Consider the following 26,617-nt stretch of genomic DNA (forward strand, 5'->3'; position numbering starts at 1 on the left):
GCCAAGCCGCTGTCCCATGTTGTTTGTGTGTGTGGCGCTGTCCACACATGTGGGCATGCGAATCTAAGTGGACATTCCAGCCAGAGGACACAGGTGGAGACCTTACAGGCTAGGTCTCAGGGCTGGTGGCCAGCACTCAGCATCCTACCGTCTGCCCACAACGCTGGGGTTACAGGTGTGTGGTCGCCCTAGCCTTTATGGGGGTGCTGGAATTGTGTCTCAGTCCACCTCCTGTTTGAGCAACAAGTACTCTCACACACATTGCCCTGCCATGAGCTGAATTTTTGGTTTGCAAATCCTGGTCTTGAACAAAGAAGTTTCTCGGGCAAGGAAAAGCATTGCTAGGCATGTTAGCGCGCCTGTAGTCCCCACATCCTGGAGAATGAGGCAGGAGGATTGCTAAAAAAAAAAAAAAAAAAGTCAGCCCTACCTGTCACGACAGTCTAAGAAAACAGGGCTGGCCAGGTGCGGCGGCACATGTCTTCAATCCCAGAACCTGGGAGGCAGAGGCAGGAGGATCTCCGAGTTGGAGGCCAGCCTGGGCTACATAATGAGACTCTGGTCTCAAAACAAAATAAACACAAACCAAGCAGATGAGCCTTGCTCATCTTTAAGTCCTGATCAGAAATTCAGAGAGCAGCTGGGACTGAACCAGGTCTGGGAGCTGACAAAGGGGTGTGGAACTAGACTGTAGGGGACGGGGAGCCATGGGGGGTGTGAGCAACAGACACCACGGTGGAAAGATGGCTGTGGACCAGTACAGGACCCTCCTGAGGCAGTGGCTGGGACAGGCTTTTCTTTAATAGGGTCTCACGTCGGCAGGCCTGTGTGTCTGAGCTTGACACCCACTGTTACAACCGTTATTGTGGTTGTTAGAGCTGGGTCTGCGTTGTGTGGCCCAGGCTGGACAGGAACTCTCAGGCATAAGCAATCCTTCTGCCTCAGTCTCCCAAGCAGCTGAGGTTACAGATTTGGGACATGGTGTCTAGGAAAAGGAAACGGAGGCTGAGATGGAGTGAAATTCGAACCCAGGACTGTGGCTATCAGGCTCTCTGTGGTCACCAGGTCAGCTTCATCCTAGGGCTCAGGCTCAGGGCCAGGGACATCCCCAGTTCCTTGGGGCCTCCAGACCGGCTGTCCCGGCGGCCTCCCAGGCTGACCCTGGTGGCCCGTTTGGCTCAGCCCCAGTGTTTCCTGCAGTGACAGGCTCTCGCCCGTGTTTCCGGATCCAGGAAATATCGCAGCTTTGTCCCCGAGGAGCAGTGGCCGAGTGTGGCACTGCCGGCCGCGTGATTCATCCCCGGCTCCCACCCAGGCCGGTGCTGGGGACGGGGGGGGGGGGGGGGGGGGGGGGCTGCGTCTCAGCACTTTTCGCCCCCTTGTCCCTCGATGGCTCTTGCTTTGCTGCTTTTTCTTGGGAAGGAGCGGCAGGGTTAGAGGGCTGGCCTTGCACTCCAGTCCCCTGCCTCAGCGCCGCCCCCCACCGGCGCTGACAGGCCTGCTCCACCGTGCTAGGCTTCATTCTATTACCATCACCAAGCTCCGTAAGGGCCACGTTTTGTTTTGCATCGGTACCAAGCCTGAGGAAATGCTCCTTTCAATGTCCGCACCACTAGTAGGTAGTATAGCTTTTAATTTTTATTTATTTTTGATGATCGAAACAGGGTCTCCTGTAGCCCAGGCTGGCCTTGAAGTCCTGATCCTCCTGCCTCATCCCCCTCAGTGCTGGAACAGCAAATATGCCCTGCCACGCCCAGTTTATATGGTGCTGGAGATGGAGCCCAGGGCTACACAAGCACTCTAGCGGCTGAGCTACAACACTCTTAACAACTGAGCTGCAAGCACTCTACCAACTAAACCTCAGGACTGGGCTGAAAGGTGGGTACCACCACGGCTAGCAGTCTGTCCATCTGAAGATTTACTGTTCTACTTTACGCAGACAAATGCTCTGTCCGCATGTCTGCTGCCCTTGAGGTCAAGAGATGGTGCCGATGCCCTGGACGTAGGAAGGTCGTGAGCTGCCATGTGGGAGCTAGCAAACAAATTCTGGTCCTCTCCAAGAGCAGCCAGTCCCTAAACTGCTGGGCCATCTCTTAGCCCCCATTCAGCACACACCAGCCGTCAAAGCCAACCTGGCATGCACAGTGAGGCCTCATTTACAGAAAAATAAAATAATAAATAACAGAAACCAGCCCTTAAAGACTCTGTGGTATTTATTGTGTGCCACGGATATCTTTAAGGGATACAAGCAAGGCAGAGTGTGGAGAAGCATCCCTACAGGCCCTGGGAGATCCACAGGCCGCCCCTGTGGTCCAGGCCCTTCCTTGTGGGAAGGAGGGGAGCCTAGAGACCCTGGAAAATGGTTTAAAACCTAATGAAAATTCTGTGTTTCTTGGGGCCTCGAAGCCATCCAGGGGAGGCCTGGAAACTAAAAGAGGACCTAGAATTACCCGGGCCTTTAGGGGGAGCTTGGAAAGTCCCAAGGGAGCTGAGGCTGGGACTTCCTGTTTCTCACCTCTCGGGTCAGGCACCAAATGGCACCAAGGCCAGAGAAGGGCCTGGGGTGGCAGCTGAGCTGTGGGTGCTTTATGGGCAGGCGGGTGCCGTTCTGGTCACCCCACAGCTGTATATGCCTTAAACCCAGTGTCTGGGGGCCGGTAGGGAGCAGGGGCAGTGAGGGGGCAGAGGAGGTGGGGATGGAGATTGCTGGCCATGGGGCACTGCAGGTGTCCAGCGCTGTGGGCATCTGGCTGGCCCCATCCACAGATGGGCGAGTCTCATGCCCAGGGTCCTGCAGCAGCTGCTTCCTCAGCCACTGGGGAAGGAAGAAGCAGAGAGCACATCAGTCAACAGGCTGAGGAGCCAGGGGCTGCTCCGCAGCAGGGGCATGACACGGCTCCCCGGGCCTCTCAGGGCTCCCAGGGGCTCCAGGTTAGACCCAAGCTTCGGAGCTTTGGCTCTGCTCCACAGACCGAGACTAGGATTCAGAGAGGCCCACAAGGTTCTAGGCCCTGAACCCTGGGTCTCCACATGTCGTCCACGCTGGCTTCAAACTCACAGTCCTCCTGCCTCAGCTTCCTACACACTAGGATTCTGCTTTTCTTTCTTTTATTCACTCAGTCCGAGACAGTTTGAATGAGCCTGCCCCACGCATGCGCCCTCCACGGACCCTCAGGACCAACAAAGTCCACAGCTTCACAGCTGACACCAAGGTCCATCCCTCCTGCCTCCCTGCAGCCCGGACACCAGCCCCACCCAAGTGCCAACAATTCCAAGAGGCTTCCGCCCCATCCCCCGACAGCACCTCTCGTCTGGAATGCCCTCACCCCTCACCCCCCCCCTCCCCCGCCAGGCAAAGGCGCTCCGGTGGGGTCAGGGGTGGCGCTGAGGCGTTTCCTGGTGGGGAGGGGGGGTCTGCAGCTAAGTCTGGCTTCCTCTCCCCCTCCCTTCCTTCCCCAGCTCTTCCCTGGGGCCCCAGGCCTCACGTTCTGGCTGGCTCTGGTCCCCTCCCTGGCTCCAGCTGTGATCCCATCTCGACTGCCTGGTGACCTCTGTTCTTGCCCAGGTCACCTCCCCCAAATCAACCAGAGTGAACCAGTTAGTCTCCATGTGGGCCAAGCCCGGTGCTGCCCACAGCCTCTGGGACCCCCAAAGCCCTTGCCACAGCCACGAGGAGGCTCAGTTCCTGTCACCTCACGTCCTCCCCTTGATCGCTCCTTCCCAGGCACACTACCCAGAATACCCAGGCTCCTCCCTTGTCTGGGTGTCTGGTTAAAAGCCCCTTCCTCGGTGAGCTTGCCTTGGCCCTGTGGAAGATTCCAGTAGTTTGTATCTTCCCACAATGTCAGAAATTAAGGAAAATAAAATCAGGGGCCAGCGAGAGGGCTCAGCGGGTACAGGGGCTTGTAGCCAAGCCTGATATGAAATCGATCCCTAGGAGCCACATGATGGAAGGAGAGAGCCAACTGCTGCACGTTGTCCTCCACCTCCACACTTGTGTTTTGACACGTGCACATACACCATCAATCACTGTTTAAAAAAATTGTGAAAAACCTCACAAGATACATCCGTTTCCGTGGGCCAGATACTTGGCTAGTACATTCATGGGTTCTTCCAGGCCTATCTTCCTTTGTTTGTTTTGGGATAGGGACTCACTGTGTGGACCAGGCCGGCTCAAACGCCCAGAGATCCCCCTGCCTCTGTGGCCCGGGTACCGAGATGACAGACACTGGTCCAAATAACAAGTCCCCAGGGCAGTCTTCTAGGCAGGGGCAACTGGGAAGTGGAGGCTGAGGGTAAGAGGCAGGAGAGTGGCTGTGTGGGGCCCTGTGCCATTTCCTGAGGCTCCTGAGGCGCCAGGCATCAGCCTGCTGCTGCCATCCGGCTCAGCTGGTCTCCCTCCTGACTGTTCCTCGGCCCATGTCACCCTGCTTCTGAGCTCCTGGGGCTGAGACCTGAGTATCAGGGCTACACCGGCAGAGGACGCAGGAAGGTCAAGAGTTCAAGGCCAGCCTTAGCTACATGGTGAGTTTGAGGCCCGTCTAGACTACATGAGACCCTGTCTCAACCCTCCCCGCCCCCCCCAAAAGAAAACAAACAAACAAACAAAATCCCAAACCAAACGTTGGAAATGGAACCTCTGGCATAGAGAGGAATTGGCTGGGGCAACCAGACCGTTGGTCTCATTTAAAACAAGCGTGAACTGGCTTAGCCGCGACGCTTGCTGAGTCCCGATGATCTGAGTTCCATCCCTGAGACCCACAGGTTGGAAGGAGATAACTGACTCCTACAAGGTGTCCAAGTGCCGTGGCTCTCACACACACATACAAGTAAATCTGATGGTAATTTTTAAATAAAAGACAATTGTTTTGATCGATGTAACCACGTTTGAGTTCTCGACACACACACCCCCCACACACACCACACACACACACACACACACACACACACACACACACACACTTGTCAGTGCCGTAAATGGAGTAGAAGGAGATGGCTCGGTGAGGAAGCGCAGTTACTCCCACAGCATGGTGACCTGAGTTCGAATCCTTGGGGCCAGGCATGATGGAGCACACCCTTAAACCCAGACCTTAGAGGCAAAGGCTGGAGGATCTCTGTGAGTTTGAGGCCAGCCTGGGCTACACGGTGAGACCTTGTCTCAGGGAAACAAAAATAAATAAATAAAAATAACAACAAAAAGCTGGGTGTGTCTACCCCAGCAGCTGTGACCCCAGTGCCTGGAGGAGGCTGGGGCTGGGGCCCAAGTAGCTCCAGGTTCAGTGAGAGGCCTGGTTTCAAGGGCATTAGCCAGACAACGACAAAGGACATGACTGTCCTCTTCCACAAGCACGCAGCACACACAGGCCATACACCACACCCACGAAGACATTTGGATATTGAAATATTTTTTTTTAAAGTGGTTGTGATCAGGTGGTGGTAGCGCATGTCTTTAATCCCAGCACTTGGGAGGCAGAGGCAGGCGGATCTCTGTGAGTTCGAGGCCAGCCTGGTCTACAGAGTGAGTTCCAGGACAGCCAAGGCTACACAGAGAAACCCTGTCTCCAAACAACAACAACAAAAGGTGGTGGTGGACGCCGGAGCCCAGCTTCGGTCCTCAGCACCCACATGGCGGCTAACCACTTGAAACTCCAGTTCCTGGGGACCTGACACCCTCTTCTGGCCTCCACAGGCATCAGGTGCACAGACAGACCCACAGAAAACACTCACACACATCAATAAACATAAATAAATAAACAAATAAATAAATAGAAAGGGGGTGTACGGAGCCTGGGGTGGTGGTACACCCCGTTAATCCCAGCACTCAGGCGGATCTCTGAGCTGAAGGCCAGCCTGGTCCACACAGTGAGATCTTGTCCCAAAATAATGAAACTAGTTAATTAAATGATAGCAAAGCTGGATGTGGAGGTAGGTATCAACCCAGACTTACTTATTTTCTTTTTTGTTTTTGTTTTGTTTTGTTTTGAGACAGGGTCTCTCTGTGTGGCCCTGGAACTCACTCTGTAGACCAGGTTGACCTCCAACTCACAGAGATCTGCCTCTCTGCCTCCCAAGTGCTGGGGTTAAAGGCCTGTGCCACCCCAGACTTTCAAAGTTGATGAAGAAGGTTCTAAGTTTGAGATCAGCAAGGCTATATAGCCAAACATCATCTCAAAACAATCAGACTGGAGATGTTCATCTGCCTAGCAAGTGTGAAAAGGAGACCGGGAGTGATGGGAGGAGACGGGCAGGGGGGATGGGAGGGGGACGGGCAGGGGGGGGATGGGAGGGGACGGGCAGGGGGGATGGGAGGGGACGGGCAGGGGGGATGGGAGGGGACGGGCAGGGGGGGATGGGAGGAACAAAGCTAAGCTGTACCCTTGAGGAAGAAGCCCCTTGAGGCCATGGCCCCAGTCCCGGGAAAGGCTCTTCCTGGCACCTGAACGCTAATGGGGGAGGGAGGGTTGTGGGGGGGGGGCAGGCCTGAGTGAGCATTGTCCCTCCACACGGGCGTCATTCAAGATAAACAATGTCCAAAGCTTTCCCGGTTCTCAAGTGAGACCTGACAGTCCTAGGCCTGTGCGTGACCCTGGCTAAGTCCTTAGTTTCATCCTCTGAGAAGTGGAGCTCAGAATAGAAATTTCCCAGCCAAGATGGATGGGGTGGGAGGGTAGGGGTGCAGTAGCTCGCAAGGAGGTAGGGCCTACTCTGCTGTCTCTATTCATCGTTTTCAATATTTGCTCTCTCCTCCACCTTCCGTCCTTTCTTAAAAAAAAAAAAAAAAAAAGTATTCACTATGTAGTCTCCAACTTGTAATCCCCCTGCCTCAGCCTTCCAAGTGCTGGGCTCAAAGGCCTGTGCCACGCAGGCCGACTCCTCACTCTCCTACCTTTTTGCAGGATGACCTGGAGCCTGAAGCCAACCCAGGTTACATAAATCAAACAACCTCAAAAACAAGTCGCTCGCTGTGGCTGGAGGGGCAGCTGAGCCTGCTGCCCCTTCAGAGGGCCTGACTCCAGCGCCCTCTTACACACACAAACAAAAGAAGAGGTGGAGGCAAAGGACTGAGTGTGAGGCCAGCCTGGGGTACAGAGTGGGGCAGGGTGAGATGTCACACACCCTTAATCCCAGCACTGGGGAGGCAGGCCGAGCGCTGTGAGTTCCAGGCTAGCCTGGTCTATGTAGTGAGTTCCAGGACAACCAAGGCTACAGAGTAAGACTCTATGTCAAACAATAGTAATAAATGAATCTCTTTAAAAATCAATACCATGCCACTCAGTGGTGGCGCATGCCTTTCACCCCAGCACTGGGGAGGCAGAGGCAGGTGAGTTCCAGGACAGTCAGGACCACACAGAGAAACCCTGTCTAAAAAAATAAAAACAGCCGGGCGGTGGTGGCGCACGCCTTTAATTCCAGCACTCGGGAGGCAGAGGCAGGCGGATCTCTGTGAGTTCAAGGCCAGCCTGGTCTCCAAAGCGAGTTCCAGGAAAAGCACAAAGCTACACAGAGAAACCCTGTCTTGAAAAAAACCAAAAAAATTAAAACAAACAAACAAACAAACAAACAAACAAACAAAGAAACCAAACCCCTAACTACAGAGTGGTCTCTGGAGCTCCCTGGTAGTTTTCCAAGGGGTTGTGAGAAACAGACAGGTCTGGCCACCATGTGATGGTTCAGGGAGTTGAAATCTAGATCTAGGGACCCAACAAGATTCGGTGTAAAATCCCAAAGACTGTGGCTGGAGAGATGGCTCAGCAGTTAAAGGGCACTGGCTGCTCTTTCACAAGACCTGGGTTCAATTCCCAGCACCCACATGGCAGCTCACAGCCATCTAAAATGGGATCTGATGCCCTCTTCTTGAGCACAGACAGACATGCAGACAATTCATCCATGTACAAATCCCAGAGACTGCTCTGAGTCTTGGAACCAAACTGCTAACAAACAGGAAGGAGATTCCTCGGGAGCCCTGGATGGCCTTGAGCTCCTAATCCTCCTGCCTCAGCCTCCTGCGTGCTGAGATTACAGGTGGGCTCAGGACCTGAGCCGCCACCAGGTCACCCAGGTTATACGACCTGAACCAGAGTGGCCAGGCCCCTGCAGAGAGTGGTCCCTGAGTCATTTCCCTGTGACGCACACACATGGTGCCTCCAACGGATGACTGGGCTGGTGACTCGGTGAGGGGTGTGGGCATTGGGCCAGATGCCCCAGGCATGCTCCAAGGACAGCCCTGGTCCCTCTCTTGACTGTGGGCTTCACTTCACAGTTAATGTAAAGTGCTTTACATTTGATGGCCTTCATCCTAAACTGCCTTTCATTGGAGACGGGGTCCCACACTGTGGCCCAGGCTCCCAGGATGCCACTTCTCTGGCTCAGATGTCTATTTATTTTCTTATTTTTATCGTGTGTGGGGTGCACCTACGCCATGGCTGAAGTGTGGAGACACCTTTCAGGAGTCTCTTCTCCTACTGTGTGGGTCCCCGGGGATGGAACTTGGGCCGCCAGGCTTGGCAGCAAACTCCCCTCCTCGCTGAGCCTCTCACCAGCCCAGCTTCCATTCCGTAAAAGTACATCGTGAGGCTCTGGGGTAAGGAGGTAGCTCAGAGAAGCCTTGCTGCAGGGCAGAAGGACCCAAGTTCGATCCCAGAACACAGTGGGCACACTTGTACAGGGCCGGGGAGATGGCAGCTCTCAGTTCCTGTGGCCGGTCAGCCAGTCCAGTGAGAACCCCTGGGTGTGGTGGTACGTTAGAGAATTCCAGCACTCAGGACCAGACCTGTGAGTTTTCAGGCCAGTCTGCCTACATATAGAGACCCTGACTCAGGAGAACCACGGAAACCCTGGTGGATGGGCTGGCAAGATGGTGGACCAGGCCTGGGGATCCGAATTCAATGCCCAGGCCCCACGTGGTGAGCTGATCTCTGAGCCACATGAGTGTCACGGCACGCGCTTGTCCATGCGCAGAACAGATGAACAGGGAAAAAAGTAAAACCACAGCGGAGACTATGAGGAACTGTAGGCAGGGTTGGGCTCTGGCCTGCACCTTCACATACGTGTACAGGATACACGGGCAATGAAGACTCAGAGTCTCACATTCTCCACTCTGTGGACCTTCTCTACCCAGCCCAGCCTCCAAACCTGTGCTGGCTGTTCCAGCTGCCCAGGACACCGACCCCCCTGTTCTCCCTGTGCTCACAGTATCCCCTCCCTCCAAAGCCCTGCCTTGCCTGTCTAGAGTATGGTCATGTTTGGTATATTGGCCATGCCCTAGTATACAGCAGGTGCTCCATTATGGAGGCAGCAAGTGTGAACTCTGGCTCCCTCCACCCTGAGCCCTGACCCAGCTTCCTTTATCCACAGTTCTGGGATGGAGATCTCAGCCGGTCGGCATCTCACCTGGGTGGGACGGCAGGCTTGACTACTGGAAGGCGCTGGGACTCCAGGATCCTTTTCCTGAATTCCTCCAGGGTATCAGGATCTATAGGAAAAAATGAAGGTTCGTGTGAGCAGCCTAAGAAAGGAGAGCTGGGGTGGGGAGCCAGGTGTCCCCCTTCCTGACCCTTCTGGCTGTCACTCACCTATGGGTGGAGGGTTGGGGCCTGGGCCAGAGACTCTTGGCGGGATGGCTGGCTGCGACTGGAAAAAGAGCAGGAGAGGTTGGGGGAGCTGGTCCCTCTGTGCCCTACAAACGCCTAAGCAACCTAGTTGGGTGGTTTTTCTGTTGGTGATGGTTTGTGTTTTGAGACCGTCTCTCTGTGTAGCCCTGGTTGTCCTGGAACTCACTATTTAGACCAGGCTGGCCTCGAACCCACAGAGGTCCTTCTGCCCCTGAATGACCAGTGCTGGGATTAGAGACTATGTTCAGCCTAAGGAACCAAGATCTTAACCCAAACCAACCTGAGGCATCATCAAGGATCCTGAAACTGGGCGGGAAATCGAGTCCACCACAGCTCCGACATCACCTGCAACCCTCACCCGTACCTCTAATCCTTAAACTGGACTCAAATCCACTCCAAACCCGGTTCCCGCCATCCCTCCAGGGCAAAGCCCACCTGGCCCTCGCCCCGGCCCAGCTTTCCTCCTTCAGTGACATCCTCCGGCCTCAGCTCCCACCCCTTCCCAGGTTGACCCTCCCAGACTGCATCCAGGGCACCCATCTCCACCCCGTGGACCAGGCCCACCTTGGCCTTGAGACAGGTGTCGAGCGCTCTGATACGCACGTCCACCTCGGTGCGCAGCTGCTCCAGCTCGCGCTTGCGCGCCTCCAGCTCGCGAGCCAGGCCGTCCCGCTGCGCGCGCAGAGCCGCCTTCTCCTCCAGCGCCAGCTGCGTCTGGCGCGCGCACTCAGCCCGCAGCTGGCTCTCGCGTGCCTGCGCCTCCGCCTCGGCGCGCGCCCGCGCCTCCTGCGTGCCCTGCGCCCCGCGCTCCACCTCCAGCTTCTGCCGCCGCAGCTCCGCGTTCTCACGGGTCACGCGCTCGATGCCCAGGCGCAGCCCGCGCGCCAGCTCTTCCAGCTTGGAGCTCATGATGCTGGGCAGGTGCTCGCACATCCGGCGGAGGGACGCGATCTCGGGCACCAGCGAGTAGTGGTAGCCCAGGCTTTCCAGGGAGCGCGGGATGAGCGAGTCCCGCCACACGTTTAACGCGTCCGCCTGGAACTTGTCCTGGTCCAGCGGCAGGCACAGGGTCTGCACCTTGTGCAGCTGCTCCTCGGCCACCTGCTTCTCCTGCTGCTGCCGCTCCCGCTCTTTGCCACAGGCCGCCAGCTGCTCCTCCGCCTGTCGCTTTCCCGCCATCAGGCTATCCTTGTCCTTGGCGCACACCGCCTTCTCCTTGGCCACTTCCATCTCCAACGTCTTAGCCTTCTCTCCCAGCTTGAAGAGCAAGGCTGCGGGGCGGGGGCGAGGAGGGTGAGCCCAGGCTGGCCCCTGAGCTGCGTGGTCGCCGTCCCCCCCCCCCCCCTCCGTCCCAGCCAGGACCCGCTTACCTTCACAGGTCTTGTTGTTCTCCTTCAGGTGTTCCCAGCAGTTCTTCTCGCTCAGGATGATGGCGACCATGAACGGGTGATAGTTCATGTAGGTGAGCTGCAGGTGTGGACACGCAACACAGCTCAGCACCCATCTCCAGGGATGCACACACAGTGGCCGCCACGACACCTCTAGAGGGTTGTGGGTCTGACTAGAGCTGCGGGAGAGCTCCACTGGCAGAATGCTTGTAGCTCACTCAGTTGGTAAGGTGCTTGCCTAAGAGGCACAAACCCTGGGTTCAAACCCCAGCCCTCATAAGCCAGATGTTCATAAAACCTCAGAAACAGGCTCTCACCTGTCACCTGAGCACTCAGGAGGCTGAAGTCGGACGGCCGCCAGGAGTTTGAGGTCAGCCTGGATCACAGAGGAAGGCTGTCTGTTTGTTTGAGATGGGGTCTGTAATCCTGGCTGTCCTGGGACTCCCAATATAAACCAGACTGGTCTCGAACTCAGAGATCCCCCTGCCTCTGCCTCCCAAGTGCTAGGGTTAAAGGTGTGTGCTATCACGCTGGGCAAGACTCTCTTAAACAGATAGAGGCCGAAGCTCAGTTGCTAGAGTGCCAGCCCAGCAAACACAGAGCCCTGGGTTTTGGTTTTTTGTTTTTTGGGGGGTTTTGTTTGTTTATTTGTTTGTTTTTTGGTTTTTGGTTTTTGTTTTTGTTTCTTCGAGACAGGGTTTCTCTGTGTAGCTTTGCTCCTGTCCTGGAACTCACTCTGTAGCCCAGGCTGGCCTCACAACTCACAAAGATCCACCTGGCTCTGCCTCTCGAGTGCTGGGATTAAAGGAGTGTGCCACCACTGCCCGGCTGAGCCCTGGGTTTTGTGCCCACCACCACAGAAGCAAGATGTGGTGTGTACCTGTCCTTCCAGACAGGGGGACACAGTAAATTCAAGGTCATCCTGGGCACAGAGCAAGAGTTTATCTTAAAACAAAACCAAAAAGACACAAAGTGGATGAGGAGGGAACAGACAAAGAGGAGAGGAAGCAGAAAAATCACATTTTTTTTGTGCTTTCGGGAAGTGGGAGACAAGACAGAAACCACTAAGGTGTGTCTCAGGTGGCTTCTGGGCTCCTGTCCAGCATGGGGAAGGCAGCTTGCCAAAGAACCCCAGTGTCCTGAGTCAGGTGGTCATGTAGCCCAGGCTGGAAAATTTTAAACTGTAGAATCAGGACTGGGGTGTGATGGAGTCTGCACTTAACAAGGAGGAGACTCTGGGTCAGGGTCAAGCTCCAGGAGCCGTAAATAAATTAGTTATGTTGAAATTAAAACCCAGAGGCCTGGGCCCTGGGTTTTCCAATGAGGAAGTGTGGGAAATGAGGTGGGGAAAGTGTGTCCCCAAATCCTGACCCAGGGGTGGTAAGTGCCTAGAAAGTACAAGAGGCCAGGGAGCTCTGCCTGGGAAGCCTGGGCTTCAAGGCGTCTACCCTGTGGGGCTGCTTTGAGGGAGGAGACCACCTCTGTCCTGGGGCAGCCTAGGACCGGGTCTTCTCCAGGGGAGTCCTTACTTCACCCCTAATTTGGCGGCTGCCAGCACCCCTGCTATTGGGCCAGAAGCTGCCCCAGCCTGAAGTGTCCTGTTCTCCCTGTGGCGTGGGGAGGTGTCTAGTGAGCATAGTCAGGTATGTCGGACATGCTGGGGGCTGTGTGGGGACAGCTGTCTCGGGGTCTCTGTGACCATTCCAGGACACAGGGGCTCAGCCCCACCTGGGAAAGAGCCTGAAACCTCTCTTTCCTTCCCCCTCCCTCTCCACCTCTCCCTCTCTCTCTCTCCCTCTCTCCCTCTCTCTCTCTCTCTCTCTCTCTCTCTCTCTTTCTGTGTGTGCATGTGTGTCTCAGTCTGTCTGTCTGTCTGTCTCTCTTTCTGTGTGTGTGTCTCAGTCTGTCTGTCTGTCTCTCTTTCTCTCTCTGTGTGTGTGTGTGTGTGTGTGTGTGTGTGTGTGTGTGTGTGTGTGTGTGTCTTATGTAGTCTAGGCTGACTTGAACTCCTGCTCCTGCTGCTTCAGCTCCCAAGTGTTAGGGTGACAAGTGTGTGCCACCATGGCCAAGAGAGGCATTTCTTTTGGTTGTGTGCTCGGTGCTGGGCACGGAACACAGGGCCTCACACATGCTGGCCAAGGGCTGAGCGCTGAGCTCTGAGCCACACCCAGGCTCGGTTCACCCATGTCCCAGTGAGGAAGAATCAAGCTTTCTGGGTCCGTTTACCCAGCCCTGTGAAGCCGCTGTGAGCAGACACGGGGCAGGCACTTACAGCAGCAGGACCTGCGACCGCCCAGGATGCCCAGCTAAACCCCAACTGCAGGTCGACAGCGCAGGGGTCTGTGCCCGCTTTCACCCACAAAGCTTACTGAGGGGGTGCTCTGCCTCCACAGGGGATTGGCCTAGCCATAAATTATGAATTCCCGATTTAGCTCAAGAGAAACCTTGTTGTTAAATTGGATGATTCGAGAGCAGGGTATAGTGGCTTTAATCCCAGCACTTGAGAGGCAGAGGCAGATGGAGCTCTGTGAGTTCGAGGCCAGCCTGTGCTATACAGTGATTTCCGGGACAGCCGGAGCTATAGTGAGACCCTGCCTGTTATAAATAAATAAATACCTAAGTAAATAGAGCCGTCGTCAGGCCTTCGAGTGACTCGGCAGGTGAGGGCTTGCGGCCGGCCGACAGTCTGCATTGTTCTCTGGGGCCCACATGGTAGAAGGCTGTCCTCTGATTTCCACACATAGGCATGGCATGTAGGTAAACATGCATGTGCAAGAAATAAATCTAACTTTAAAAATCATGCCACCTGCAGCAAACCCTTTCTGGCAGGCGATGTCTGCCATCGTGAAAATCACACTGTCAAAAGATCCTCACCGGCTGCATGGGGTGACGCAGTCAGTCACCCAGCACTCAGGAGGCTGAGGCAGAAGAATTGCCAAGAGTTTAAGACCAGCCTATAGTGAGACCCTGCCTGGGGCTGGGGTTAGGGGCAGGGAAAGGCTGTAGCTCAGTGGTGTAGCATGTGCCACATAAACCCGGCGTGGCGACACTGGCCTGTAATCTCAGAGGCGTGAGGGTCAGGAACTCCAGGACATTCTTGGCTGCACAGTGAGTTCTAGACCAGCCTCAACTACATGAAACCATGTTCGAAATAAAGAATCGAGGAGGGGAGTATGGTTTCCTCAAGAAGAATTCAGAATTTGGGACGCGCAGGTCGCCTCTTACCAGGTCGCCTTGGCACTGGCGGAAGCTGGCGTTGATGCGCTCCAGCTCACGTCGTGCGCTCTGCAGCTGCTGCACGGCCGAGTCCTTGGCGTGCGCGCTGATGTTCAGCTGTTTGGTCAGGTTAGCCCGCGAGGCCGACAGCCCCACCACCTGGCTGTACAGGCTGTCGGCGCGGATCTCGGTGGCCCGCAGGCTGGCCTCCGTGGTGGCGTGCACATTGCCGTAGATCATGAAGAGGACCAGGCCCAGGATGACGAGGGACTGGATGAGCGACACAAACAGGAAGAAATAGCGCAGGTAGTACCAGCAGCCGCGCGCCGTGTGCCCCGGGCGGGAGTGCGGGCCGCGATCCGTGGCGAGCCCCATTCGCGCAGCGTCGTCAGGCGGGAGCACTGTCCCTGCTCGCCTGCCTGGCCAGATCTGGGCCGCGCCAAGCAGGGGGGAGTGTTTATATTACTTCTCTTAATGCTTCCTCTGCCCGGCTCCTTCCTGGCCAGGAGGAAATGGGGGCTGTGGGTTATCACAACACTCCCACCCTGGCTGTTAAGGACTGGCAGTCTGGACAGCGTGATAGATGGAGGGTGCGGCGCCCGCTGGGTGACTGGACTGGCTTCCTCTGCCTGGCCCGGCCTCAGTTTCCACCACTACCACCGGGCCATAGGCCAGCCAGGCGATGCCCGTGGCTAGGCCCGGTGTGTGGAAGAGGACCCTGAAGCACAGCAGTGACAAGAGACTGGCCCGGTTACTGTGTGGCAAGCTGGGTTCAAACATGCCCAGGTCACTGAGGTGCCACCAGTCAAATCCCACGAAACCCAACAGTCACCATGGGCAGCTCCCAGGCGCACACACTCGCGCGCGCGCACACACACACACACACACACACACACACACACACACACACACACACACACATGCGCACACGCGCACAGAGGAGTATGGGATCCAAGGCAAAGCACTGCGGGCGTGAGTTCCCCACCCAGGACCTCCGGGGAGGTTTTCCACGATGGGCAACAGGAAGTGCTCAATTAGTACACAGAAGAACCCCACAAACACCTGACTCCTGGGGGACAGTGGTACCACCTCCCTCAAACATTCTACCAGCTCACATAGTGTTCTGGGACTAGGGCCTGGTTCAGCAATAGACCCCCTGCCTAGACTCCCCCTGTGAGGGGCTGAGGCGTGGCTCGGGGGTGGAGCCGCTGCCTAGGACCCCCGCCCCCAGGTCTGAAGTAGGAGAGCAGGATCTTGGAGTAGGGAAAGGGGAGAGAGACCTCTGTGAACTCTGGCAAGGACTGCACCAATCTGTGCCTCAGTTTCCCCTCTCTATGACAACAGTGTGCTTATGTTCCTGGCCTGCTGTGATCAGGGTCCCAGGAGTTGGCAGTGAGCATTGTTGGTAGGTAGGGCTCTTGGAGAGGTTCTAGGGTCTCTGTGGGCCAACCTCCAGACAAAGATGTGAGATTTCAGGGTCACAGAGAAAAGGACTTGGGGGTGCCCCCACCCCCAAAAGTGCTGGGAGACTTTTCTGGAATCCTTTGCCTGCTTCCCCCACTGCCTGCTGTCTCTGCCTCCTAGCCAGCCCTGACCTGTGGGGCAAGGGGCTAGGAGCTGGCAGCTGTGGGGTCCAGCGGGGGGAAGGTCGCCTGAGCTCGCCCCGGAGTCTGGGAAGGGATGGGATGGAGAAGGAGCTGGGCAGGCGGGTGTGGGGTTGGGAAGGAGGAAGTTCCCAGGGGTGGACAGGAAACCCTGTGTGACCTTTGGCCTTTGCAGCCACCCGGTGATTCCTGATTCTAGACCCTTCCTGGACAGCGGCGGGGTGGGGGGGGTGGCGGGACTGGGGGCTGCAGTTGGGGCCCAACCGGCTGTGGCTCCAGGTTGGCCAGGCAGGCGGGGTGCGGGTGGGGGGGGGGGGCACAGTTCAGCCTCAAGTTGGCATGCCACCTGGCCAGCACATGACCCCAGAAAAGTAACTTCCTCCCCTGAAATTCCGGTTTTATCCTGTTTACAGAGGGCAGCTTTTTGCTCCCTTTAAGAGGGGGGGTCTCATGTAGCCTAGGCTGACCTCCTAGTGGCTATGTAGCTAAGGACGGCCTGAGACTCCTGATCGGCTCGCCTCCCCCTCCAAAGCGATGGGAAGGCAGGTGTGCAGCACCACCCCTGATTTACGGTGCTGGGCGTGGATCTCAGGGTCTCTCCGTGCTAACCGAGCTCCCTACCCACCGAGCCCCACACACTAGTTCCTTTTTCATCCTTACGGCTCTTGTTGTCTGTGGTGTGTCTTGGGTACCCCAGGGGGTCTGTCTGTGGTCAGAGGACAACTCTGTGGAGTTAGTTATCTGCTTCCACCTTTTGTGGGTTCTGGGCACTGAACACAGGTCTTCGGGGTTTGTGGCAAGAGCTTTTATCCACAAAGCCATCTTCCCAGCGCCCAATATAGCTCGCTTCCAAGGCTTTCCTACAGAGCTAGACACATATTCAGCCTTAATAAACCGTGAGACGGCTGGAGCATGCCTTATCGATTCACAGGACCTGGGTTCGATTCCCAGCACCTACATAATGGCTTATAACCACTCTGTAACTCCTGTCCCCAGGGATCTGATGCCCACTTCTGGACTTGGATGGCACCATGCACACAGGTGTACATAGTCATACATGCAGGCAAAACACCCAGACACATGAAATAGAATGATACGATATTTAAAATAAGTAAGCCGTGGGACTTCTGTAGGCACCAAGTGTGAAACTCTCATCCACACGGCGTATAACTGTCACATGATGCCAGGCTGAGAGGCAGTGGGGCAGGGTCACAGTCTCTGAACCCAGAGGACAGGAACAGTGATGGGTGGAATGTAAGTAAGGAGGGTCCTGTGGAGGGGCTCAGGCAGGAGGCAGGGCTGGGGTTAGTTCTAGAAGAGTTGACAGTGCTTTATAATGTATGCAAGGTGCTTTATATATGTCCTTACAAACACAGAGTCAGTTGAGGGGCCAGCGAGATGGCTCGGTGGGAAAAGGTGCTTGCTGCCAAGGCTGACAGTGTGAGTTTGATCCCCAGGACCCACGTGGTGGAAGGAGAGACTAGAATCCCACAGGTGTCCTCTGACTTCCATATGGGTGCAGTGGCATGTGTGAGTGCCCACCACACACAAATAAATACATAAAATGTATTAAAAATAGAGGTGTGCCATGTGGTGGCGCACACCTTTGATCCCAGCACTCAGGAGGCAGAGGCAGGTGGATCTCTGTGAGTTCGAGGCCAGCCTGGTCTACAGAGCGAGTTCCAGGACAGCCAAAGCTACACAGAGAAACCCTGTCTTGAAACAAACAATCAAACAAACAACAGCAACAGCAAATGAGTCGTAGGCTGGAGAGACGGCACTGGCTGCTCTTGCAGAGGACCTGGGTTCGATACCCAGCACCCACATGATGGCTTAAAACCTTCTGTACCTCCAGTTCCAAGAGATCCAAAGCTCTCTCCTGGCTTCCACAGGCACTAAACACATGTGATACAGAGATACACATGCAGGCAAAACACCCATCCACATAAAATAATAAAATAAAGTCAGGTAAGGAAAAAGAAAGGCAATTGTAAACTTTCAGAAAATCAAAAAACCACCCTTGATCCTTGATCTGATGGTGCGTGGTCGTGTTGGGCAATTGTTACATTTTAACATATATACTAACTTCATTTCTATCAAGATCAAGAAGGATATTTCTTTCCACATTGGTAATCCAGTCTAACAGTTTTGACTCATTTTTTGAAACAAGGTTTCATGCAGCCCAGGCTGCTTTGGGGAGTACTCGGAGTAACGGTGTTTGCAGTGTGCAGTGTTCTCAGAGGCCGGGGAGGGCATTGGATCCTCGGGTGCCGGGGACTGGGTCCATCTGTGAGAGCCGCCAGTTCCCTTAATTGCTGACCCATCTCACCAGGGCCCCCCGTTAGATTTATTTGTTTGTTTGTTTGTTTTCAGACAGGGGTCTCACTGTGTAGCCCTGGCTGTCCTGGAACTTGCTCTGTAGACCAGGCTGACCTCAAACTCAGAGATCCAACTGCCTCTGCCTCCTTAGTGACGGAATTAAAGGAGTGCGCCACCACGCCCCAGCTTAAGATTTACTTTTTAGGTAGAAAAAAAATAATGAATCTTCCTTGTTTTTTTGCTTAGTTATGTCTTTAAGATTTTTTTTTTCCTTTCTTGCTTGTTTTAAAACTTTAAAACTTACATTTACTTTAGGTGTGTGTGCGCATGCGTGTGGAGGTCAGAGGACAACCTGCAGGAATCAATTCTCTGGTGAGTCCCAAGGCCTGAACTCAGGTCCTCAGGCTCAGAGGCAAGCACCTTCCGGAGAATCCTCTCCGGGGCACAGGGATGGAAGCCGGACTCCACACCGGCTCAGCTGCTCTGCCTGGAGCCTCCCAGGTCCACGGAGCCGTTGGCCTTTCTGTTTGGGTTCCCAGTCCTGGTTCCCGGTCACGGTTCAGTGGGGGAAAGATCGGCAATCAATCTCTCCGGTCAAACCTCCCATCTCACACTGGACATAGCTGCCACCAGAGCGTCCTTCAAAAGGTTAATTCCTTGACCGCTCCTGCCGCACTGTATACCGTCTCTAAAAATAGACCTTCTGAAGCCCTTCTGCATCCCTGGCCAGGTTGTCCCGTAGGGAGGGGGAGGGGAAGACGCCCTCCAGGTCAGCCTCATTCCCTGATGGGACCGCTCTGTGATTTTCCTGAGAACAATTTGTCATGGTCACAGGAAACTTTGCCCATGCTGCGTCCCTTCGGATGCGGCTCAGGATCCTCATGGATGCTCCCCACCCCCTCTTTCTCTCTAAATGGAAAACAATCAATTGGGCCTGAGTTGTTTGTTTAGGTGGGAACCTTTCGAAGGAAGTCCGCACTTGCCACCAGCGAAGCAGCTCAGTCTTCACGGAGACAGGAGGTTTAAAAAAACGTCATATCTTGGTTAGAAAAAAAACTTCACTGTTTGTTTTTTGTTTTATTGTTTTGAGACATTTGTTACTATGTGCTTCCAAGTAGTGTGAGGCTACTTGAAGGCTGGCCTTGAACTCACAGCAATCCTCCTGCCTCAGCTTCCAGAGTGCTGGGTGACAGAAGTGTGCCACCAGGAACATTATAAAGCAAGAAAGAGCTTTATTTATTTATTTATTTATTTATTTATTTATTTATTTATTTAGGTTTTTCGAGGCAGGGTTTCTCTGTGTAGCTTTGGAGCCTGTCCTGGATCTTGCTCTATAGCCCAGGCTAGCCTCGAACTCACAAAGAGCCGCCTGGCTCTGCCTCCCGAGTGCTGGGATTAAAGGTGTGTAACACCACCGCGCTATTTTATTTTATTTTAAGATAGCCCTGACTAGCCTGCAACTCTTGATTTACAGAGATCCTCCTGCCTCTGTATCCTAAGTGCTAGGATTGTAGGTGTGTGCCAGGCACCCAGCCTGGTGGTGGGAATGGTTTTCCTGCCTGTCAGGCAGACCTCCCTCTCAGTTTTCCATGGATAGATTTTCTGCATTTAGGAGAAAGTGAAGCAGAGCTGGGTTGAGATTGGGGGCAGCGCCTTAGGACTCTAAGTCCCTTGGGGTGGGGACTCCGGGGGTGATACTCTCAGGGGAGGCCTGTCGTCAACACCCTGGGGCTGCTGTTGCTGCCCCACCCCCACCCCAGCTCCTGCACTCACAGGAGGGGCCTGGTGGGCATAGACCAGACTCCAGAGGCATGGGCTGCAGACAAGAGTAGACACAAGGGACACGTCGGGGATGGCCAGAGGCTAGGGCGTTCCCACCAGGCCTGACGACCCTCGTTCATCTCCACAGCCCACTCCTCCGAGTTCTCCAAATGAGCACCGTTGCATCTACACACACAAATTAATAAAGAAATGTAATCATTTTTTTAGACTCTTGACTCAGGGTGGCGTGATTGCTGTGTGTGCCCCCAGGCTATGCCAGGGTCCCAGCACCCTAAAGAAACAAACAAAAACGGTTCAGGGGCTGTAGTCAGCTGGTAGAGCTCCTCCAGCATGTGTGAAGCCCTGGGCTCTGTCCCTGTATCTCCTGTCACCTCCACACAGGTGAGATGGAGGCAGGAGGATCAGCATTTGGGGTCATCTTCAGCTACATGGTGTATTGGAGGTCAGCCTGGGCTACGCGAGTCCTGTCTCAAAACAATCAGAGGCAGAAGGAAAGCGGGCTTGGTGTGGCCTGCGGAGAGGCAGGCGGGTCACATGACTCAGTTCTGGCTCACCCTGACCGCCTGTGGTTCTTGTGTCCCGTCCCGTCCCCCCCCCGTCCCCCCCCCCCCCCCCCCCCCCCCCCCCCGCCACAGCCTCCCATCGCCCTCCGCGCCCTGACACGGTGTTTTCTGATAGTTTTTTTTCCAGCAGAGTCTCACTGTAAGCCTGATAATTCTCCTGCCTCAGTCTCCAGATTGCTGAGATTACAGGCGGGGGCAACCGCTTGGGATGACAATGTTTGTGGACGTCGCATGAGGCTCAGGATAGTCTCGAACTTCTTATGTAGGCAAGGCTGACCCTGAGCTCCTCATCCCGCCCAGTGCCTGCCCCATCATAAAAGGAGTTTCCCAGCTCTCAGGGCTGGGCTAAGGGGATCTCAGACACCCCCCCCTCCCGGCTCTGCAGGCTGCGGCGACCCCTGATGGCAAGAAACGAGATGACGCCTAGAAAACCCTCCGATCTGATTTTCAACTTACCAAAGGAAAACAAAAATGTCTTTTTTGAGCTAGGTGGTAGTGGCGCAGGCCTTTAACCCCAACACTTGAGAGGCAGAGGCAGGAGGATCTCTGTGAGTTCCAGACCAACCTGGTCTACAAAGCCAGTTCCAGGACAGGACAGCTAGGGCTATACAGAAAAACCCTGTCTCAAAAAAAAAAAAAAAAAAAAAGCGTCTTTTTTCTTTCATTTTATTTTCTTCTTTCTTATTTTTAGATACTGTGCCCAGGGCTTCATACCCACCACTCCACCACTGAGATACATTCCCAGTCTTTCCCCACATCACATCACATTTCATCATTATTATTATTATTCCTGTTTTCTGGAGACAGGATTTCTCTGTGTAGCCCTGACTGTCCTGGAACTCGCTCTGTAGATCAGGGTGGCCTCGAACTCACAGAGATCCACCCATCTCTGCCTCCCAATTAAAGGTATGGACCACCACGTCCCACTTCTGCATCACATTTCAAAAAATTATTTATTTTATGTATCTGTGTGTGGTTATGAGCAAGCAAGTGCTGTGACAACAGAGGTCAGAAGCGGGCATCGTACTCCCTGAAGCTGGAGTTACAGGCGGGTGTGAGCCGCCGGATGTGGGTGCTGGGGACCCGATTGTGTCCTCTGCAGGAGCAGCTAGTGTTCTTAAGCACTCTGCCATCGCTGCACGGCAGAGATAACAATGTGTTTACAAACATTGTGAGTAGTGTTTGCTTTTGTCTGAGAATCAGCCTCACTAGATAGACAGATAGATAGTGGACCTGGATCTCAGCGTCCTTGTTCCCAGAGATGATGGGTTCCTCTCTAGACTGTGCATTGTGTTCGTGGAATGTATGAAAGACAGGCTTTTTTGGTTTGGATTTTTTTTTTTTTTTTTTTTTTTTGGCCAGGCTTGGTGGTCCACGCCTTTAATCCTAACACTTGGGGGGGGCAGAGGCAGAAGGATCTCTTGTGAGTTCCAAGACAGCCAGAGCTATAATATAGAGAGATCCTGTCTCAAATAAATAGATAAATGAATAAATAAATGGTTTAATTTTTTATTTATTTTGTATATGCTCTTTGCCTGCATGAATCTGCACAACTATGCATGCAGTACCCAAGTGGGCCAGAGGAGGGTGCTGGATCCCCCAGGCCTGAGTTCTGCATGTTTGTGAGATGACTGGGTGTTGAGAAAGCTGCTGAGGCTGGAGATGTAGACAGGACCGCGCCTGCCTGGTGTGCGCCGCGCCCGGGGCGATCTCCAGCGCCAGGGAACAGCAAGAAACAAAGAGTAAATTAAGGAATCTGGATGAATGGGGAAAAAAAACCACAGAAATTGTCTCTCTCAGTCACGTTAAATGTGGATAAGCAGTTTCAAAGGAAAATGAGGCCGGCTTGGTGAAGTACGCCAGTAAAGCCATAAAGCCAGCACTCACAGGAGAGAGGCTGGACGGTGTGTTTCAGGCCAACCTGAACTGCATAGGAAGATGCTGCAGAAAAACTATGTTAAACGTGAATTTTAAGACTCACAAACAACGTGAAATTAAGCACACCTTAGATTGTTGAGCAGGGTGAAGTGGTGCACGCCTTTAATCCCAGCCCTGGGGGAGGGGAGTATCAGGAGGTCCAGGGCAGCCTAGGCTATATAGATAGTGTGAGGTCAGCCGGGGCTACATGAGACCCAGAAAGAAATGAAGACAGAGAGGGGAAACGGGGGAGGGAGAGTCGGGAAGGGAGGTGGGAGAACTGTCGACCTTCCAGTGATTCTTTTGAGCCCAGAGACAGCCCCTTCCCCCATGTGACCGAGACAGCTCCCCTTTTTACGTCCTGCGCTCTCTTTTCTTGTCTCCTGGGCATCTCCTCCAGAACAGGGTCACTTTCTAGGCCCCAGGCATCCTCCTCACCTTGGCCCCGATCCTCACGGCTTCTTAGAATTTGTAAACCTTTCCACTCGAGCTTGCCTCCGGGCTCTGGTGAGTTCTGTGTGCTCCTAAAGGGTGAGCCTCTTGACCACGGGATGAAGGTCCCATCGCGGTTACCGGGGACATGGGGGCTGACCAAGTGAGGCGGCTTCCCTAGGTAATGATGGTCTAGTACCGTGTGCTCCTAGAGAGGAGGACTGAGTCTTCCTGTGTGCTGCCACCTAGGCAGCCGTGGGTGGAAAGCCGCGCGTGGACGCTCTGGGTCACGCCTCTCACCCACGCTGTCGGTCCTGGCCCGAGGCTCCCATCCTACTGGGGGTCACGAGGTGGCCTCCGGCAGCCCTTAGTGGGTCCAGACCTCGGGTGGGAGCGGATGGAGGGTTTGGACCTGGACCCTGAGCGGGGGCGGGGGCGCGGTCCTCTGCGCAGGCTGCGGAGCTCGGCTTCCAGGGCGGAACTGCAGAAAGGAGGGGACGGTGAGCGCCTGACGCCCGACACCGTGTCCGTGCGGGGACCCTGCACGGTCCCCATTCTCTTCCAGACTCTGACATACTACAGACCCCTGCCCAGGGACTCGGGCCCCTGACTCTTCTCGTTACCTACTCCCTTTTCCTGCATCCTTGTATTTTCTCCCTGGAGCCCCACATCGATTCCCCAACTGGCACCTTCAACCCGGGGACCCCTACCCACAGACAACCTATCCCCCTCACCATCCTGAGCTATTTCCAACTTCACCTGGCCCCGCTTCCCTCCCCACCTGCAGAGGCCCCCGAGTCCCTAAGCCACGCCTAAAGAACTACACTCTACATAGTCATTGGCCAGCGGCCTTGTCCGTCCGCCGCCCGCGACCCGCCCTTCAACTCACTTGCGCTCCCTCAGCGCCACCTCGCGGCCAACGCAAGCTTCGCCGTCTGCCTCTGCTGCGCCTGCGCGCTGCAGTGCGGCTGCCAGCTGTTGCTTGGACTCCGTGGCTGCCGCCTCCCAGCGCTCCAGGGCTTCTACGGGGGACAGAGGGACAGAGCGCGCCGTGTGCATGCTCGAATTTAAATGCGCGTGACTAAACTGGGCGGTGGCGGCGCACGCCTGTAATCCCAGCACTCAGGAGGCAGAGACAGGCGGGTCTCTGTGAGTTCGAGGTCAGCCTGGGCTACAGAGTGAGTTCCGGGACAATCAGAGCTACACAGAGAAACCCTGACTCGAAAAAAAACAAAAAGGTAGAATGTACACGACTTTCCATCTTCGTCATCGTTGTCGCTTTAATGCTATTATTGCTTTTGAGACAAGGTCTCATGTAGCCCAGGCTGGCCTCAGATTTACTGAGAGACTAACTGACTCCAAACTCTCAAGTCCTGCCCCTGGAGGGCTGGAGTAACAAGCATCCACCATCACATACCAACCTTTGTTGTTGTTTTTGGTTTGTTTGTTTGTTTGTTTGTTTGTTTGTTTGTTTGTTTGAAGACTGGGTCTTACTGTGCAGCCCAAGTTGACCTCAAACTCACAGATATCCTCCTGTGTCAGCCTCCCGGGTCCTGGGGCGACAGGTGTGCACCACCAAGCCTGGTTTATGCGTGCTGGGGATGGAACCCAAGCTCTCTACCTTGCCAAGCCACAGACAGACTGACTGGTCTGTATTATTTTCGAGTCTTTTGCGGGCCTGTTTCTGTTTTCTTGCCCTTATAGGTTGTACTAAGTCCTTTTAATGTCTTTTTAGAGTTTTGCACGGCAATTGCAGGCCCATGACTGCGCGTTTCTAGGCCCCTCCTTGGGCCTCCCCTCTCCCAGCCCACCTACCTGTCAGTTCCCCGTTCTCCAGGCCCATCTGCGCGCCTCGGACTTTGGCCTCATCCACCTCAATCTTCAGGGTCTTCAGCTGGGTCTGAAGCCGGCTCTGCAGACAGCGGTGCGGGAGGAAGAAAAAGGGACAAAGTGGGGGGCTCAGTGAACCCCAAACTCTGCACGGCAGAGAATGCTTGGTTCTGTGAACTCCATCTAGGACTTGCCGCCGGCTCAGGCAGATTTGATGGGTGACAATGCCTGGTTTTCTGAGGCTGACGTTGGTCCCTCGTGCAAAACAAACCTGGCTGAGCTGGGCAGGGTCAGAACTCACACCTGAGGACAGGCAGCTTTGACCTCCATCGCCTCAGGCCCTTCATCTGGGAAGGCGGGGAGCGCGCAGGGGTGTTCTGATTTTTCAGTATTGGGATTAGAGCCACGACGTTTTGCACCTTAATCTGGCCTCAAAGCTGTGGTCTTCCTGCCTCAGCTTGCCAGGACATTTAGATTTTTAAAACACAGATGTCAGCTGGACCTGGCAGGATACGCCCATCATCCCAGCGTGTGGGAGGTGGACGGAGAAGGATCAGAAGTTCCAGCCAGGCATGGCCACAGCCTGAGTTCCAGGACATACTGGGCATCTGAGGCAGATCCTGTCTCAAAATTAAAAGTAAAAAGAGGGCTGGGGGCGTGGCTCAGGGGTGGAGCCCCCCCAGGGTCCCCAGTGAGGGGCTGGGGGCGTGGCTCAGGGGTGGAGCCCCGCCTAGAATCCCCAGTGAGGGGCTGGGGGCGTGGCTCAGGGGTGGAGCCCTGCCTAGAATCCCCAATGAGGGGCTGGGGGCGTGGTCAGGGTGGAGCCCCGCCTAGAATCCCCCAGTGAGGGGCTGGGGGCGTGGTCAGGGTGGAGCCCCGCCTAGAATCCCCCAGTGAGGGGCTGGGGGCGTGGCTCAGGGGTGGAGCCCTGCCTAGCAGTAAAGTCTTGTGTTTCCTGTACAGGTCAGTGTCCACCAAAATTAGATGTGCAGACTGTGCTGGGTCAGACATAGAAAGGTTTACAGCCATTGTTTAATAAACTACGTCGCTAGGTTTGGGAGTGTTTCCTTTTGTGATGGGGCTTCCTGCAACCCAGGCTGCCCTCCACCTCTTCACGGTCCTGAGGAAGAGTTTGAATTCCTGACCTCCCTGCCTCTGCCTCCCTCGTGTGTGACACCATACTGTCACTCCATTTTGTGAGGCTGTGGGGTCAAGAGAGTTAAGAGTCTGAGGGGGTGGTCCCCGGAAAAGGGAGGTCCCGCTGGTACCACCCCAAGAGGCCAACTTTAGTCTCCTAATTACAGGTGATGTAAGTGTCCCTCTCTCAAAATAAGACTGCTGGAGCCTGGAGTGGGGGTGAGGCGGCACAGAGGGTCGAGACAGGGTCTCTCATGGCGTCATGGGTCAGAAGTTAGGCTCCAAGAGGCATTTTAGAAGATAGGAGAAACCAGGGTGGTCCTGCGCTTCCCCTCCATCCTTTGGAGAGTCGGGGACACTGAGGCCCTAGCGATGGACAAGCAGGATCTCTGCTGAACGCTCTGGCTTTCCCCTGTCCCTACCTGGCGGTCCTTGCAGGCTTTGAGCGCCGCCTCCAGCTCCCTCCTGCTGCCCTCGGCGCGCTGCAGCTCCCTGGCCAGGCTCTCCCGGCGCTGCTCAGCCTCGGCCAGCCGCCGCCGAAGTTCTTCGACCTCGGGCGCCGAGTCTGGGGGCCACACCGTGGCGTTCACCTGCTCGGGCTCAGGGCAGCGGGGGCCCCGGGCCGTCGAGGCCGCTAGGTTCCAGGCCACCAGTGCCCCTCCGGCCGCGGCTGCCGCCAGAAACACCGCAGCCCCGCACAGGGCCAGCAGTCGCCACGCGCGCCCCGGCTCCGGGCCCGGCTCTGCCATCCCACCGTGGCTCTGACCCTAGACGGGCCACGAGCTCTTAATTGGCACCCTGGGGTTCTGGGGACACCC

General features: G+C 55.2%; 2 protein-coding genes across 4 annotated transcripts; both read right to left on the reverse strand.

Annotated features, from left to right (window-relative positions):
• Window positions 1–1,625: 1,625 nt before the first annotated feature.
• Window positions 1,626–22,945, reverse strand: Plvap (plasmalemma vesicle associated protein). 2 transcript variants are annotated; one of them, XM_052752535.1, is made up of 7 exons: window positions 22,839–22,945; window positions 14,225–14,485; window positions 10,982–11,078; window positions 10,176–10,882; window positions 9,573–9,630; window positions 9,391–9,472; window positions 1,626–2,815 (listed from the first exon to the last, which is right to left on the reverse strand). In XM_052752535.1, exons 2-7 carry the CDS (start codon window positions 14,453–14,455, stop codon window positions 2,809–2,811), a joined length of 1,182 nt encoding a protein of 393 aa, XP_052608495.1. In that variant the 5' UTR covers window positions 14,456–14,485; window positions 22,839–22,945; the 3' UTR covers window positions 1,626–2,808. The 2 variants fall into 2 exon arrangements, with proteins under 2 accessions (XP_052608495.1, XP_052608494.1); XM_052752534.1 differs by lacking the exon at window positions 22,839–22,945 and having other exon boundaries at window positions 14,225–14,605.
• On the reverse strand, window positions 21,979–26,548 carry Ccdc194 (coiled-coil domain containing 194). 2 transcript variants are annotated; one of them, XM_052752537.1, is made up of 5 exons: window positions 26,222–26,548; window positions 24,648–24,744; window positions 23,722–23,854; window positions 23,133–23,313; window positions 21,979–23,040 (listed from the first exon to the last, which is right to left on the reverse strand). In XM_052752537.1, exons 1-4 carry the CDS (start codon window positions 26,546–26,548, stop codon window positions 23,166–23,168), a joined length of 705 nt encoding a protein of 234 aa, XP_052608497.1. In that variant the 3' UTR covers window positions 21,979–23,040; window positions 23,133–23,165. The 2 variants fall into 2 exon arrangements, with proteins under 2 accessions (XP_052608497.1, XP_052608496.1); XM_052752536.1 differs by having other exon boundaries at window positions 21,979–23,313.
• Between the last annotated feature and the right edge of the window lie 69 nt (window positions 26,549–26,617).

This window comes from Peromyscus californicus, unplaced genomic scaffold, assembly GCF_007827085.1.
Source record: "Peromyscus californicus insignis strain IS unplaced genomic scaffold, ASM782708v3 Scaffold_23__1_contigs__length_62951481, whole genome shotgun sequence".
Taxonomy (NCBI): Eukaryota; Metazoa; Chordata; class Mammalia; order Rodentia; family Cricetidae; genus Peromyscus; species Peromyscus californicus.

Bases quoted from the DNA above. Each gene is read 5' to 3' on its own strand.
- Plvap (XM_052752534.1), bottom strand. From the start codon at position 14,590: ATGGGGCTCGCCACGGATCGCGGCCCGCACTCCCGCCCGGGGCACACG. The intron at 11,079-14,224 runs GTAAGAGGCGAC...CCACACCTGCAG, and splicing joins GCCAGTGCCAAGGCGACCTG to CTCACCTACATGAACTATCA. The intron at 10,883-10,981 runs GTAAGCGGGTCC...CCCGCCCCGCAG, and splicing joins GAACAACAAGACCTGTGAAG to CCTTGCTCTTCAAGCTGGGA.
- Ccdc194 (XM_052752537.1), bottom strand. From the start codon at position 26,548: ATGGCAGAGCCGGGCCCGGAGCCGGGGCGCGCGTGGCGACTGCTGGCC. The intron at 24,745-26,221 runs GTAGGGACAGGG...CGCTGTCTGCAG, and splicing joins AAGCCTGCAAGGACCGCCAG to AGCCGGCTTCAGACCCAGCT. The intron at 23,314-23,721 runs GTGAGTTGAAGG...TCCTTTCTGCAG, and splicing joins GTGGCGCTGAGGGAGCGCAA to TTCCGCCCTGGAAGCCGAGC.